This window comes from Strongylocentrotus purpuratus, unplaced genomic scaffold, assembly GCF_000002235.5.
Source record: "Strongylocentrotus purpuratus isolate Spur 01 unplaced genomic scaffold, Spur_5.0 spur5_scaffold_20, whole genome shotgun sequence".
NCBI lineage: Eukaryota > Metazoa > Echinodermata > Echinoidea > Camarodonta > Strongylocentrotidae > Strongylocentrotus > Strongylocentrotus purpuratus.
The window spans coordinates 34,024,218-34,041,202 of NW_022145606.1; the positions used below are offsets into that span (position 1 = coordinate 34,024,218).

Genomic DNA, 16,985 nt, shown 5'->3' on the forward strand with positions numbered 1-16,985 from the left:
ATTATATATAGAACAAACATGGAAACTGGCGGAGACTATTGATTTGTGTCTCCAAATTAGTTTGTGCCTTTTCAATAGCAAATTCTGCGAATGAAAATAAGTCTATGAAGGATCATAAGAAAGATTTGACTCTTGTGGTTTCAGGTTCTTGTCGTAGCAAGAGTATAATAATTCCGCCACCTTTTTAAAAACATTATACACAAACTTTGTTTAATCTACAGTGAACTCTTTAGGGACGGAAGCTTGAACCTAGAGCTAGGCTCAATACGTGTGCATTGGTAAGTTTGGCTCAATCCGGTGCATCGGCTAAAGGCACGGCAGCAGTTGACATTTAAACCACTAAACTCCGGTGTGTATACAAGATCTTACATGCTTGAGAAACCATGACGACTACAGTATCCACCAATGGTTCAGCCTCGCCGACTTGGTCTTGGAACGAAATTGACTGGAGCGATTGGCACACGATTCTTCAGTTAGTACCAGCGTGTATAGGATGCCTAGGAAACCTAGTGGTAATCATTGTCCTGATTCCTCGACGTTCGCAGAATAGATCGACTGACATCTTAATAGGGCATCTAGCTGTAGCCGACTTTCTGACGTCCATGCTTCTTCTACCGATTCCAGTTGTTAGAACGGTTCCTCGCAACTGGTTAGGAGTCTTTTATTGTGGCTTTTTCGGTTTAAATAGTAGTCGTTGGGTTTGCATCTTCTCTTCAATTTACATTCTCCTAGCCATCTGCTGTGATCGCTTCCTTGCGGTAGTCTACCCTCTGCAGTTTAATCGTTGGATCACTAGAGGGCGTGCCACGTTGGTCGTTATTTGCATCTGGCTGGGTTCGTCCGTCGGTCAGTATACTACGAACTTCACCAGGCTGGACCGAGCGAAGTACGATTGTACGTTTATATCTTCAAGGCGTTATAGTCAGATCACCACCGGTTCTCTGAACTTTTTGTTTGTTTTCATCGTACCCTCATTGACCATGCTCCTCACACAAATCCTCATCGCCCGCACGTTGCTTCGGCAGTCGCGGCGTTTCAACTCTGACAGGAATTTGCCACCATTCAGGCCATCCTCCCAACTGGTCGCTAGACGGAAAGTGCTGAAGATGATGGCCATAGCAGTTGCTTCACGCACCGCTTCACGCATCTCCTGGTTAGCTACAGCTCTTGCGCTAACCCTTTCATCTACGCATCACAAAATAAGAAGTTCAGGCAGGCAATTGTGAACATGTGGAGACGGCATCAGTCGCGTAACTCACCTATTTTCTAATATATATTAGGTTGATAAGACCACCGATAATTTATACGAACCTCCTGCCATCTGATTTTCAAAGAAATCACAGCATTGGATATGGACATATAAACAAATATCATATTCCTGTTTTAGTTTTTAAATAATCAAATGAATATTCATAATCGGAATGTTAGTCCATTTGAGCCTTCTTGTCAACGTAAGAGCCACTTCGGCTTCAAATCGTAGACGGTCGTACAAATGAAATTACGTCACTACGACTCTGAGCCGATATGCGATATGAATTTTTCTCATTCAAGCAAACTGTCTGTCCCCCGAAATTGTTATTTGATTTTGCACATATACTGTAACTATTCAGAACATAGATTATTAGATATGTGAATGTTCTTGTCGAATGCTATTAAAAATTCATCCAAAATAGGATCGCAGTCAGGTGGTATAGTGTACGTGCAGTGCAGTGTACCGAGCTGATAAGGTAAGGTAAATCTTGTTTTCAAATTTACAGAAATATTGAAGTTAAAATAACACATGAATCACACCATCCACCCTCACACACGCTCCCGCACTCACAAATACAAACACTTTAAGAGGATATGGTAGGCCATTCATTGATTTCATTTTGATCATTACAGAATTCTTATTTTTTATAAATAGATCTGATTTGCAGATTATTAACATAGGCAAGGTGTCTAGGGACGGGCGAAGTGATGTTCTCAAACATTGTATATATACTTTTTTATATATATATATAATTTTTTTTTTTTTTTTTTTTTTTTTTTGGGGGGGGGATTATCCTGACAGAATGAGCAGGGAAATATTAATTACAAATTATGGGGAAGGTACCTTGAACATAGTGTGCTTGAAGTTAAGGGTACAGGCCCAACATGATTATGAAATGAGTATTTACTCTGCTTTACTTTACTTTGCTTCAGATCCAAAGGCTGGACAAATATTGTTTCGTATTTATTAGGTTCTTTTGGTAAGCATTTCGTTGTTTTGGGGGTAATTATGTAAGCACTCTCCAGCCAGTCTTTAGAAAACACGCTCCTCTGAAAAGCATGTTATAAGCAATCAGATAATTTGGAATAACAAGGAAATTATTGTAATACTAAATCAGTTTTTAAACATACCTTGTTTACAATGTGTAAATTTAGTAACATATTAGATGAAAAAAGAGTTGTTTTAAATGGCTAAATGTCAGACTAATTTTTTTTGTTATAATTAATAATAATATACCTTTTTTTGGGGGGGGGGAATGTTACAAGAGAATGTCTAGCAAGTGGATTTTTTTTTTTAGAAAAACAATTTAAGCAATACTCGATGATGCGTTCTGCGCATCCTGTTGACAACGGTTAGGGGTAAACCGCTATACTATCAAGCAGATAACCATCATACCGTTTATGAATGTATATATCCATTGTCCCAACACGCTTAGCGTATACTCCCTCTGTCGACATTGTTCATACCATATCATAAAACCGCTACTTTAAAGCTTATCTGTACGAGTTTATAGGAGGGATTAGACAACCCGCAAGGTCACTGAACAGTTGGTTATCTATCAGCTCAGCTCTCAGTTAACATAAGAAAAAGAGGATCACGGGGGGACCAATGGTCACCGATTAGGCATTGTTTTCTATACGGAGGGAGCAACTAGCTTCAAGTAGGACAGTGTTGCTTTAAGCAAAGGTAGAACGCCGGTATATCATACAAGCCTAACATTCTAGGCCATTGTTTTATGCTTATGGTAGTTCCGTCGAGATATCTTCTGTAATGTACTCCTTGAGGCATTCAAGAGAATATTTCCATAGAATCTCCTGTTTTTCCTTGTCTCTGTAATTTGATATAAAACAGAAAAGAATGAAAAGGGTCATTTTCTTAATAACAAACTTATCTGAATATTGTGTAAATGGTTAAATATATTGTCTTGACATCAATATTAATCTATAGAGAAAAAAGATGAGGGCAATGGTGTCGATTTGTATCCTTGGTTGGGGGGGGGGGGGGGGTGATAGGTGCCAAAATATTTTCGGCAAAGGATCAAAGCAACCAATGGGTAGAAGCGTGTGGCAGGTAGCATCCCTCCCTGAGCGCGTAGCCAAGGGGTTGGGTGCAGGGAGGGAGGAGTTTCCCCCCTCCCCCGCGAAGCTTTGACGTTTCATTACATTATTAGAGAAAGAAGACGATTCGTTGGACCGTTATCGACTCTTAATCCTTGTTTGAATCAAGTTCCCCTTCCTCCGCGCGTAGCGCAGAAGCTCTGACGTTTCATTAGATTATTAAAGAAAGAAGACGATTCGATGTACCATTCTCGACTCTTAATCCTTAATGTTTGAATCAAGTTTCCCTTCCTCCTTCCTCCGCGCGTAGCGCGGAAGCTCTGATGTTCATTAGATTATTAAAGAAAGAATACGATCGATTCGATGTACCATTCTCGACTCTTAATCCTTGTCTAAATTCAGTTTCCCCTCCCCCCCCCCTCCCGCGCGAAGTGTGAAAGCTTTCACGTTTCATTAAATTATTAGAGAAAGAAGACGATTCATATATCGTGTCCATGTCTGAGTGCAATCCCCCCCCCCCCACCCTCCCGCGCAGAGGGCGGAAGCTTTGCCGTTTCATTTAATTATTACTCTTAATCCTTGTCTGAATTCAATTTCGCCCATTCCTGCGCGAAGCGCGGAAGCTTTCACATTTCATTACATTATTAGAGAATGAAGACGATTCGTTGTATCGTGTGCTTGTCTGAATTAAGTTCTCCCCTGCCGCGCGAAGCGCGGAAGCTGTGACGGTTTCAATAAATTATTACTCTTAATCCTTGTCTGTATTTGTTTTCGCCCTTTTCGCCCTTACCGTTTCATTTAATTATTAGAGAAGGAAGACGATTCGTTGTATCGTGTCCTTGTCTGAATTCAGTTCCCCCCCCCCCCCCCGCGCGAAGCAGGGAAGCTTTGAAGTTTTATTTGATTATTACTCTTAATCCACATCTGAAATCATTTTCGCCCATCCCGTGCGTAGCGCGGAAGCTTTCATGTTTCATTAAATTATTATAAATGGCCACTAATTAGGCCCATTAGTGACCATACAAAATATATGCTCTTCCTGGCTATTTGGGAATGTGTCAGTTTGCAACAGAAATGGAGAAACGCGAATTTGTTGAAAATCATGTGATATATCACAAACATTTATAAATCACTTGTATGAAATTGAAAATAAATCATGTTTGGAATTATTATTTTTGGGGGAGGGGGGGGGGGCTAGCGCCCCCAAGCCCCCTCCCTCCCCCTCCACCAGTACGCCAGTGACATAGGGTTTCATCAGCTTTTAAATGAAAAAAAAAAGTTGTGACATAATAATCTTTCTCTAAAAGTGAAAAATGTTTTAGGAAATATCGGGAAATAAAATGAGTGAACAAAATAAACAAAGATACAATGACGTGGATTTTAAAGAAAGGTGAACGGAAACAACATAGCAACTAGTGAACTATCTTATAAGTCATACTGATGTCCGAAAATCGTTCTCCTTGTCTCCGATCTCATCACGAATTCGTCACAGAGTTCATCTATGTTTACACTGTCCAGGATTGTCTGATGTGCATTGCAGATTGATACTTTTGCGCTTCGCGTTTAACATTTAGCTTGTTGCTTTTAAATGCTGCAGCTTTGCATTTGGCGCACTGCATTTCTATGATGCTGTTGATTGAACAAATTGAATAAATTCATCAATTCCTGATGAAGCCGTATGAGCAAGAATTCAATTTATTCTTGTCTCATATACGGTTGTCTCATTTACTTCGTATATATGTAATTATGAAAATGAGATAGCAAAATGTGTATATTGATGGTCATCTTGCGAGTAATAACCATTAACTACTCTCATCGGACTCTCATCATTAATTTTTCTCTTCATTTTTTTTATTTTTTATGGTGAATTATTGGGGGGATGATTGTACAGGGCACCCCCCCCCCCCAGCTGAAATATTGGGGGGATATATCCCCCCATCCCCCCCCCCCCCGGGATCGACACCCATGGATGAGGGAGGTAGGGGGAGAACGAATGGAAGAGAGAGAGAGAAACAAAGAGAAGAGGAGGGAGAGAGAGAGAGAAAAAGAAGAAAGGAGATAGAGAGAAAAAGGAATAGAACGAGAGAGAGTATGTGTTTGTGTGTGGAGGGGGGGGGGCGGACGTATACCTGACCATAGCTGTGACATCCCGGGGCGTTGAGCTTTCAAAGTAGATCGCAGTCTTCCCATCATATACCGGGCTAGCGGCGGCATGAAGTGATGACAGCGCACCCTCAAATGGAGACCTCAACATTTCTAATTGATAAGATAGATTATGTTTATTTTCCACATCCAACTATCTGTAGTTATACATTGTCTATTATTTGTTTTGTATGTGTTAATTATGTTTTTCATATCTTCAAATCGATATATTGCATTTGTATATAAATTAAATATACAGAAGTCTCCAAAGCACGGACCTTATTTTTAAGTTTCCCATTTTATTTTCTTACAATACGGGCTTATTCACTACACCACTATGCCTAGTTTCACCAGGAGTAAAAGCATAATAGGACCTATGCATTACTATTTCGTAAAGAAATGATTTCACAGGGTCCTGTTTCATAAAATTTGTTAAAAGTAACAAGTTACAATAATTTGTATAAGAAACCGTGGCATTTGATCGACTGAGACCAAATTTTTAAACAGAATGTTTGTGTTATTAATAATTAATTTTATGAAACAGGGTCAAGTCTTGAGAGAAAAAATGATAACAATCTAAATCTGAACTAAAATAATAGAAAGAAAACATTTTTGTTTTGTTTTTGTGTGACACTTACTGGCCCCGAGGGTCCTTCGAATTTTCGTCAGCACCGGTACCTCCGGCCCACCACGCATGCAAATCTCTGTATCGACCACACCCGGGTGCACCGAAAACACACCGACCCCTTTTTCTTCCAAACGTTGAGCCAATGAGAACATGTGCATTATCTGTGAGGGATAGCACTAGTGATTAGATGAAATTATAAGATGATGAAGAGGATCATAATCAAAGGATTGGTTGAGAGCGTACACGTGATCAGGCATTGCTTTTGCCGAACACGTAATTTTACTAATGACCGGTCATTAGTAAATTTTAATGACCGGTCATCAGTAAAATCATGTAAAAAAACACCATTGTATAAAACAAGTAAAACATCATCTTATTAAACAAATAATACACATAATTTTGTTCGGGCATTATATGACCCACATTCGGTTAATTCGAAACAGTCCAAACACCCTCGGCTTTCATTCTTGAGTTACGAAAAACACAATAAAGCATCATATTGACAAGAGTATAAATAATTTAGTTGTTATCTGTATATTACAACTTATGCAAAAGATTTGTTTGACTAATTCATGAAATATACTTTTGTAAATTGGAAGGTATCAATTGAAGATCATTGAAATACGTTGATAGTAGGCTTGCGGATGCACCATGTAACAGAGAGGGATGATTGAGGAGTCCTGATAAGGACTCTTGGTAATCTTTCTTGGGGGTATGTAGTCCTGAAAAGGACTGTTGGTGTAGTCTTAAAAAAGACGGTTAGTTATCTTTCTAAGCTTATAGTACTAAGGAGAACTATAGCGCCGAATGGAGAGGATGGGTGGCGGGAGTGGCTCGCACTTGGAATAGGTTGACTATCCGTCGTCAGGAATGGGAAATAGCTGATTTATCTAAAACAGAGAAGAAAAAAAGAAGAAAAAAGGAGAAAGATTACCTGATAGTATTTCGAGGTAGCGTAACGATTCTTCAAGTCGGGGTTCTCCAAGCACTGCATATCGTCGACATTCCAGCTGGCGAGCCGATACATACCGGACGCAACAGAGACCACTCGAGATCCTGGACCAGATCTCTTCAAGACAGGTAGAAGATGGAGGATGAGTAAGAAGTGGGAGAGATAGTTGATCTGAAAGTGAGGTTCGTACCCGTCAGACGTCAGGGCTGAGGAAAGATATATTAAAGGGAATGGATCGTCAGTTTCCATGTGCAGAAGGCCATAATTCGCTGACACCAGACTTGGTGGAAATACCATTAATGGGAGTACAAATCTACACACAGCAAACCCAGAGGCCAGTCAAGAATTACCCCCTAGTCTCTAGGGGAGCTTGGGAGTAATGTTCATAAAACTGAAGGCTAAAACTGGTGATTGACAACACGTTCGGGTACACACCCGAATGGTGTCGAATTCCCCATGAAAGCTGGTTTATATGTGTCTTTAAAATGATGATGCGTTCAGTGCAAATTGTACTTGTTTAATTGTTGTAATATGCTTTTTAATTTTTGTATCGTGTTGTTAGTTGTTTGTTTTCTATATGCTGTTTCATTATCACGATTGCAAGGGGAATCACTTTTTTGAGGAGCAAGGCATTTTCTTTTTAATGTGATTTCCGGGCACAGCTTTATTCTACATTATAGCTTTGTAATTTAAGAAATCAGTATATTGAATTGAATAGAATAACTGCAGTAAACTTCTAACACTATTATTAAATACTAGTAGTTTTAAATATCGAAATATTGACCTTTGATTCCAAAGCCTATACACTTCATATTGTATAAGTTAAACAAAGGATTTACTTATATATTTCATTAGGTTTGCATGAATTAATCTGCTTGAATAGGTTAAAGACCGTCATTACTACCGGGCCAGAAGGGATGAGACCACACAGCGAGGTCACTGACAGGTGGTTATCTCATTAACTCGGCTCTCAACTAACATAAGAAAAAGAGGATCATGGGGGACCAACAGACACCGATTTGGAAAGTTTTCTATATAGAGGGAGCAAGTAGCTACAATTAGTACAGTGGGGCTTTAAGCAATGCCACCTACAGCAAAGCAGCCCACAGAATTGTGAGAAATTTCAATGTTGTTTTACCCTTGGGACCACAGAAGATACCAGCGTTGCACACAAGAACATGAAGAGGAAGACCTCTGCTCTTATAGGCTTCTATGAAGGTAACTGTACTTTCCAATGAGGCAAGGTCAAGGGTCATGAATTCAACGTGGAGATCATCGACCTGTGAAATGGGAGTAGAGAAAAGTATGTCAGTAAGACGCCCTCTAGGGGCATAGCAATACATGAATGAGCAATTAGAGACTAATTATTAAACAAAATCAAGTTAATATTGAAAATGTAAGTTTCGAAACATGCATTACTGACAAAAATTATCTAGAGAACAAAATTAGAAAAGAATTCAAAAATTTAAGCAATGTTATAAAACACGCTGACTTTTTCAAATCATTTCATGATTATACCTGTCACTTTTCTCTTTTTTTCTTCAAGCATTGTTAAATTATTACTATTGGAAATGGTTAAGTATGTTTAAAACAACGATAATTTAATTTTAGATTTCAGACAAGCAGATAATAGAATAGGCCCAGTAACATTAAGTGTTATTGTTTCTTAAGATTTTGCAGAAAGATTGTTTTTAACTTCTTTAAAAACGGCCGTCAGATTTTAAAGTTTGAGGATTGATTTTCTTTTATTCATACAGCACACACTCTATCCCATCCCCCTCCGCCCCGCCCCCCTTAACGACAAACATGTGAAATCTACTTTTATCCCATATCCATATAAGGAGATGTGAGTTGGTCTAGCGGCACGTTCACTTGGTCAGCTCTCTGTTTTCACCTGCAAACTGGCTCAGACGACCCTGGTTCGAAACCGAGTCACGTCTTTCGGACGGTGACAATAGGGACTTTTTCGATTAGCGTGGACGTATGACATCCTTTTAAGGCACTGGCAGTCACGTGTGATTTCCTTTTAAAGCACTGGCAGTCACATGTGACGTCTTTTTAAGGCACTGGCAGTGCCTTAGAAGGATGTCACACGTTACAGCCCACGTCCTCGTCGTGCAAATCTAAAAGTCTCTATTAAAGGTCGGTCCTCAGACGTAAATAATAAAATCTGATTGACACACGTCTGTTAAAACCCAATCACATATCCACATATACTTGCCTTTATTTGTACTTTCTGCTTTGTAGGATCAGATTTTTCTTCTTCGTGTTCCCTCTTCATTCTATAAATGGCCTGAAATGCATTTTGTTTAAAGAATCATATAAGAGTCATCTGATGGAGAGAAATTTAGAATTGAATAATTGAAACAAATCAGTTAATTGTTTAAATTATCTAACATTCGAAAGTTCTCTTTACATTTTACTCCATTTTACGCCCGATTTTCTAATTTCCGGACACGCCGGGCACCCCAATGCTGGAGAGAAATGCACTTTTTTATGTCAAAATGCTCATTTGTTCTACGCACGCAAGTCAGATTGAGCGGATGATACAACGTTTCGATATGTAGTTTCTGTAATAGTAAGTAGTAGTAGTAAATAATAGTAGTAATAGTAGCAGATGTAGTGGTAATAGTAGTTTATGTATATAGTAGTAAGTAGTATTAGTTTGTAGAAGTAGTAGTAGTAGCAGTAGTTGTGAATATGAGTAGTAGCAGCAGTAGTAATTTCTGTAGTAGTAGTAGTAGTAAATAGCAGTAGCTGTCGTTTAAGTAGCATACTAGCAGTTGAAGAAGAAGTAATAGTAGTAGTAGTGGTAGAAGAGGTAGTACGATCGTTGTTCTTTTTATCTATTATCATCGTTATCATCACCCTTTTAAAGTCTTGCGTACAGTATACACCTCACATTATATCATACTACTCGTGATTATGATAACTGTAATTGTGATCATTTCTCACCTGATTGGCTTTACATTCAGATCGGCACGCTAGAATGACCTTTGCCCCCACCTGAGCCAGTGCTTTTGTTGTCTCATATCCAGTGCCTGGTGAAGCGTTTGAACAAAGGGTTCAAATATTATTGACATTTCATTCGCCATCTGTGCCAGTTGGCACGGTTGTTCGTTTGCCACACGTTCAGATTGGCCCAAAACAATTAGGCATGGTGATGTAAAGATCCCTTTTAGCAACATATTATCTTCAATAAATGATCTGTATTTTCTCCATAACAACCCCTTTATCAATCCCTAGATTAATCTTGCACTGGAAAGAATTATGTATTAAATCCTGAAGGTGGTTCACAAAGCCTTTTTTCAATGACAAATGACCGAAAAAGAAACAAAAATCAGTGACAAATCTACTGATAACCAATCAAAAGCAAGGATTTCAGTAGCTTATAACAAGAACTGTCATTTGTCACTGATGACAAGTTTTCTGAAACGGGTCTCTGTTTTCTAAGGTGCTATGAAGTAATTCATATCGAAGTCAATATCAATTAAAACCCTCCTTCAAGCGAAGATTTCAGTGGTTCCAGATTCTGGAGAATAATCTCAAAATACGTTGAAATTAATAGTTGTTTAAGGCAGGGTATTCTACGGGCACTACTTCAGGGGGGTGTTTCATGAAACAATTAGTCGGTGATTTGCACCGACTAATACCATTTTCACCGACAATTTTATTGTCACCGACTATTTTCCAGGCCTCTGATTTGTCAAATTTAGTTGCCGCTGACAGTTGTCGGTGGACAAATGTTGATGAAATGCCCCCCCCCCCCGAATTACATATAACTGCCATCTGCTGCTCACAATGTCCCGATGTGTCTACAGCCGTGTCCCACCATGCATCACCAATAATGACAGGCTACTCCGTTCGTTTAAGCGAATTTTCGCGACCGTGATTCTGCGGAATCACTATACAAAACTCATCTTTTTCAGCGTTTCATGTTTGTGTTTAAACACGTTTATTTTTACGACCGACGAAAAGTCGCTTGAACGCAACCATGTTTTAAACTAAAAATCTTTGAAAACCGTGATTCCAGGGTGAAAAAAGTGTCGATTGAACGCACCCTTAATGACATTATATTATGTTACCTGTATTAGCTCCTGTAACAATGACCACCTTGCCATTGAGATCGACATCTGGAAGGCTCGGTTGACTAGGCTGTGACCCCATGCTAACCTTTGATACAATGGTCCTGGTATGGAGAAGTAGTTATCCAAACATATGATAATAATACAAAATTCAACGATATATTTGAATTTTGAATTGATATATATGTTCATACATATTGCTATGGTATGTTCGTCTTTCGGATGGTGACGTTCAATAATCGAAATATACAAAAAGGACATAATTACAAAACGGGACACAAAGGACAGGAAACTGACATAATAAGATAAGACAATACGTGACAAAACAATTCATAGCAGGACAAGATAAACAAGATATGACTGGACAAGACAAAAGAAGACATGACAGGACAAAACAAGACCAAACAAAAACGTTGACATCTTGGCCATTGTGACGTCACACTTCGTTACTCTATACCGAAACGTAGAAGAGGTCCAGACAGAAGAGTATTTTGTACATGTACGGTAGTGCGAAGGAAGCGTGGATAAGGTTAAACAAATAGTAAATGAAAATGCTTATAGCTTCGGTTGAATTAATGAATTAGAATCATCTATTTGTGCATGGAGAGAAGCTAAAGATTTTAAATGTGCATTTTACAACTACTATACAAACAAAATGGGATTTATAGTGGTGTATTTGTAGGACAATGTACAAACTTGGATGGGGTTGAGGAAATTTTGGCCCGTGAAAAGAGACAACTAAGATTTAAGAAATACAAATGAACTTATACGTAGGATTATGGCATATTTCATAAATTAATTAGACGCATACTTAACACATTAGGTAGTACAATGATAAATACATTGATTATGATTGGCACAACACTTAACACATGAATTCGTTTTATAATTAACATACTAATTAGTACAATAATTAGCACATTAATTTTGATCAGCGACATAAAGTTAACCTTTACTTTGAAAGTTTTTAGTTTTATGTGATGAACATATAGCAATTATAATGACGAAATAATGTAATGAAAGTAATGAAGGATAAAATGGTAATTGTTCCAATTATTTTTATCCTGATATACAATGTATATTTATTATCTCATAATTGTGAATTCTTATTTTGTTCTTTACTCTTAATTTTCCAGGATTCAGACTGTGGGGGTGACATGCTTTCGAGGAATATCAATTTGAATTGCTTTTGTCACCCCTGACCAGCAGATTGTATCCTTCTCTCTCTCTCTCTCCTCTCCAATTTCCTGCATCTGTTTGCATATAGAATGAAATTTCTATGTATTATCTGATTGTTATACCCATTGTAGGTTTTCCGATCGGTCAAATACATAATAATGATAATAATAATAATAATAATGTATTGTAATAACCGACATGAATATCACAGAACAAAATAAATAACACTCACCTCTGAGTGTGATGTCGATGGCGTTGCTTACCCTTCTTCTCACCCTGTACATAGTGACATATATGTATCCAATCGATGCTATCAACATGATATGTAGAATACGAGTGAACACGTTCCCGTTTCGGAATCCTATCATGCATAACAGGAAGAGGCCTTTTCTCGAAACCGTCATAAGTCTAACTTTTTGGATATCCCATTGAAACGTATGTTATAGAGTTAACACGTGTTTCTATGGGATGTCCACTGATTTATAATTATGACGGTTTCGAGAAACTGGCCCCATTAATTTTTCTAGTAATATGGTGAGATCGCGATATGAATACATGTATATGATTTGTCGCACAAAGGCGAAGCCACAGAAATTCAAAGAGCAAGGCAATAATAACTATTCATCTCTATGCTCTGTTGATTTGACCTATACCGAAATACTTTACTAGATACCATATAAACCTTAATGCATGCCTATTCTTTCATAACAATGATAATACAGTGAAGACTCGTTATAACGAGGTCCTTCGGACCAAGGAAATTACCTTGTTATATTAGGAATATTCTTATATCAGGGTTTAAAGCCCGTCTGTACTAGTTAAGCCAGGGGATTAGATCTCCTTGCAAGGTCACTGACAGGTGGTTGTATCTAAATTAACATAAGAAAAAGAGGATCATGGGGGACCCACAGGCACCGATTAGGCATTGTTTGCTATATAGAGGGCGCAAGTAGCTACAAGTAGTGCAGTGGGGCTTTACAAAAAAACGGCAGAACATAAAGAGCTGAGACCAGCAAAATCTCCTAGTGAGTACAGATACCTTGTTATGTCAGAGCTATTTATACTGAGGTTCCCCTGTAATAATTTTGTTTAGCCTCATCAGCATCAGTGCTATTCGTCTTGAGGGCCCTACAAATATTATAACCCTAGTCATTTCCAGAAACCCATTTACACCCGGGTGGTGAGTGGCTAATGTGGATTGATGTCTTGCCAAAAGACGGTAGTGCCGGGGTGAGATTCGAACCCTCAATCCTTCGAATTAACCGCTATCCACGCCACCCAATCCCAAATTATATACATGTATATGGAAATAAGGTTGTGTGTTTATATATGTATGTATGCATATATATACATATAAACATATTTATATAAAGTCTTAAAGTATCAATTCGAAGTTTAAGACGTTTCACGAGATCATATATATGATATTAATATATAATATAATATAGATTGATGTCTTGCCAAAAGACGGTAGTGCTGGGCTGAGATTCGAAACCCTTATAAAGAGCCAACCAACGTCTATCAGGTTGCCGCGGGTGAAAAGGACTCCATCGAGTTCGCAGAATATTCTATCTCATGTTAATCATTTCGCTTGCAACTAATTAATATTTATAGACCGCCCTATTCCGAATCACGTCCAGTAACGGTTGCTGATTGTATATAAAGCACTTCTTGGTCAAGCTCCCACTTATATCAAATAACTGTTAACTTTCAAGCTTAATCGACACAATCGGAACTTGCGCAGTTCCCGAGATGCTTTGTAGCTGCAGATCCCATCTATCAAAACAAAAATAACGCTAGGTGATCGAGCATTTGCTTGTGCAGCCCCAAAACTCTGGAATAATTTACCATTACAAGTTAGGAGATCACCATCTGTAAATATCTTTAAATCAAAACTTAAAGCAAATCTTTTCAATTAACTGTAAATCTAGGCATATCAGAAGCTCTTGTATATAGCGCAGTAAAATATATACTTAATGTTGGATAGTTTCTGCGCTCTATAAATGTATTATTATTATCATTAATATATGTGCACCCTTTTGGAAAACAGCACCTCGTCCCGATAAAGGTGTTCCATTTCTCTTGTGTTTAAACAAAATGAGGGGGTAGCAATGGGAACTGCGATACAGCTACGTATCATTTTATCATTATTCTACCATTTCTGTTTCTCACAATTGTGTATTCTTTTCTAAGAGAGAAACCAAAGTTGTGAATGCTTTTTTAAACATTTCTTTCATTGCATTAACCGCATGCAGAAACCCGTTAAATTGATCTATATAGAACAATTTTTTTTCAATTCGACATATTATTAATTTGACCCCTAACGCAATAGTTGTCAATGAAAGGTTTATTCTATCGTGGCCGTATTTATCTCTCCCTATCTATGCCTCGATATATATCTCTATCTCTCTCTCTCTCTGTCTCTCTCTCTCTCTATTTAACCCGCTCTGTATCTCTATATCTATTTTTTTTCTCTGTATGGCCCTCTCTCTCTCTCTATATATATATATATATACATTTGTCTTTCTCTCTACGTTTATTTCTCTCCTTCTCTCTCTCTCTCTCTCTGTATATACATATATATATGTATGTCTTTCTCTCTCTCTCTCTCTCTCTCTCTCTATATATATATATATATATATATATATATCTTCTAAATCTTTTATAATGTTTGTGACCCAATGACCTAGTGATTACATATAAATGTCATTTGCCGAACAATTTTGGTAGAAAATGTATACTGAGTAAATGAGCATAGATACATTAGGAAATCAAGGTTAGAAGCCCAGACACCGTTTGTGTAGTCCCATATACATCTTTATGTGTAGAGTGCGTGTTACTTTACCAAGACGGGGCCAAATTTATTTTGATTTTGATGACTCCATAACCTTGCAGTACACACCAATACTTACATGCTACATGAGCAACGTTTTCTGATCCAATCCACACATTTTCTTTCACAATGCAATCGGATGACCAGAACTCACCTTTATCTTTAAGATTGAAATATATTAGAGCAAATTTGTATCTGTCTAAACCAAACTTTTCAATCCCTGATCAATCTATGTGCATGCTTAATGAACATGAAAGGGCAATTCATCCCTTCTAATAGGGACTTTTAGATTTGCACAACGACAACGTGGATTGCTACGATCGACGTCCTTTTAATGCACTGCCTTGAACGGACGTCACACGTTTCAAAATGCAAAAGAAAGCCATCCGGGTAATTTCAAATTCACACTACAGAGCTCATTCGAAACCTATATTTTATAACTTAAAGCTTCTCAATGTATTTGATATCTGTTAATATCATATTGCAGTCTTTATGTACTTGTGTCGAAATGAATCTTTACCATGTGCACTTCTAAAGTATTTTAATTTGAATTCGACCCTTCATGATTATGAAACTAGAAATGCATCTAATTTCCACTTACCTCAAATTAAAACAACTTTAATGAAAAAGTCAATATCTTTCGATGGTCCAAAAATTTGGAATTCCATTCCAATAAATATAAGAAATTGCAAAAGTCTTCAAACTTTTAAACGAAAATATAAAATGTATTTAATTGAATCCTACGTGCTATAACTCACCAGGCTCTTTACCCCCCCCCTTGTTTTCCCTCTTTTTGTCATGCTTCCAATCGTACAACATTTAATTTAATTTACCTTTTATTTATATTATACTGAGGGATGGGCTCTAGCATAAGGACCATACTCCTTTTTAGCTCATCCCTTCACTCCCATTATGTTATGTTATTTTGTTGTTGTTGAATGTATGATCTTTTATGTGTGATTATTCCTCATTTAATTGTATATGTTCTTGTATTTTTAATGATGAGTGTAAATAAACGAACTTGAACTTGAACTTGAACGTTTCAGTCCCCGACAATCTTAAAGTCCCTAATAACTCCATTAGTGTGAACGCATGAGAATAAGATCAACAGAATGGTGAAAGTTTGAAATAAAACGGACCAATAATAAGAAAGTTATGAATGTTTGAAATGGGAGATCAATAAGTATATGCGAATCTCAAGATGGCAGTTTGGTCAGTAGACTATGACGTAGTCGCGGGTGATTCTCCCGCTCGTCGTTTGTCGTATTGAAATATATAATTAATAGCCCTATCTGGTTTTCTCCTAATTTCCTTCTCCTTTGATGTGATACTCAAAATATATCATCGATAGGGATGTTATTATAAGTTCACCAAAGAGAAAAGAGCCACCTGGGTCATATATTTTTGAAAAATTGATATTGTACTCATTTTTGTTGATAGAACGACTGGGGAAAGTAGTCCGTCACTTCATTACAAAGGCATTACCGATTCAGCCACTTTAAAGAGCCCATAACAATAGTGATTGTAATTTTCTGAAATTCATATAATTTCTCTTTTTTTCGATTTCATCCAAACTTTCATCAGTCTACTTCTCTGATTTTTTGCTTTCTTCAAGAGTAGTTTGCTATCAAGGTAAGGTCTCCTTTTCAAAAAGGCAGAAAAGATTCTACGAAAAAAAAAGTGACGTACATTTCATGAATCAATTCCTCATTTCTACTTTTATCGTTGTTTATATATATGTATATATTTACAAAGATATTGCAGATTTACCGAGTTATACTCACACACTAAAGAAGATAGTACTAGTTTGATCCAGACAAGTTATGTTTGTCATTAAAAGATTTATTATAAAATTGT

The 16,985-nt window shown here is 37.5% G+C and overlaps 1 protein-coding gene across 1 annotated transcript; it reads right to left on the minus strand.

Annotated features, from left to right (window-relative positions):
• Positions 1–2,960: 2,960 nt before the first annotated feature.
• On the minus strand, positions 2,961–10,687 carry LOC100888181 (dehydrogenase/reductase SDR family member on chromosome X-like). The gene is made up of 8 exons (XM_030993872.1): positions 10,675–10,687; positions 9,987–10,072; positions 9,253–9,324; positions 8,170–8,311; positions 7,014–7,237; positions 6,090–6,240; positions 5,439–5,565; positions 2,961–3,082 (listed from the first exon to the last, which is right to left on the minus strand). The coding sequence occupies exons 1-8, from the start codon at positions 10,685–10,687 to the stop codon at positions 2,992–2,994; spliced, it is 906 nt and encodes a 301-aa protein (XP_030849732.1). The 3' UTR covers positions 2,961–2,991.
• Positions 10,688–16,985: the final 6,298 nt, after the last annotated feature.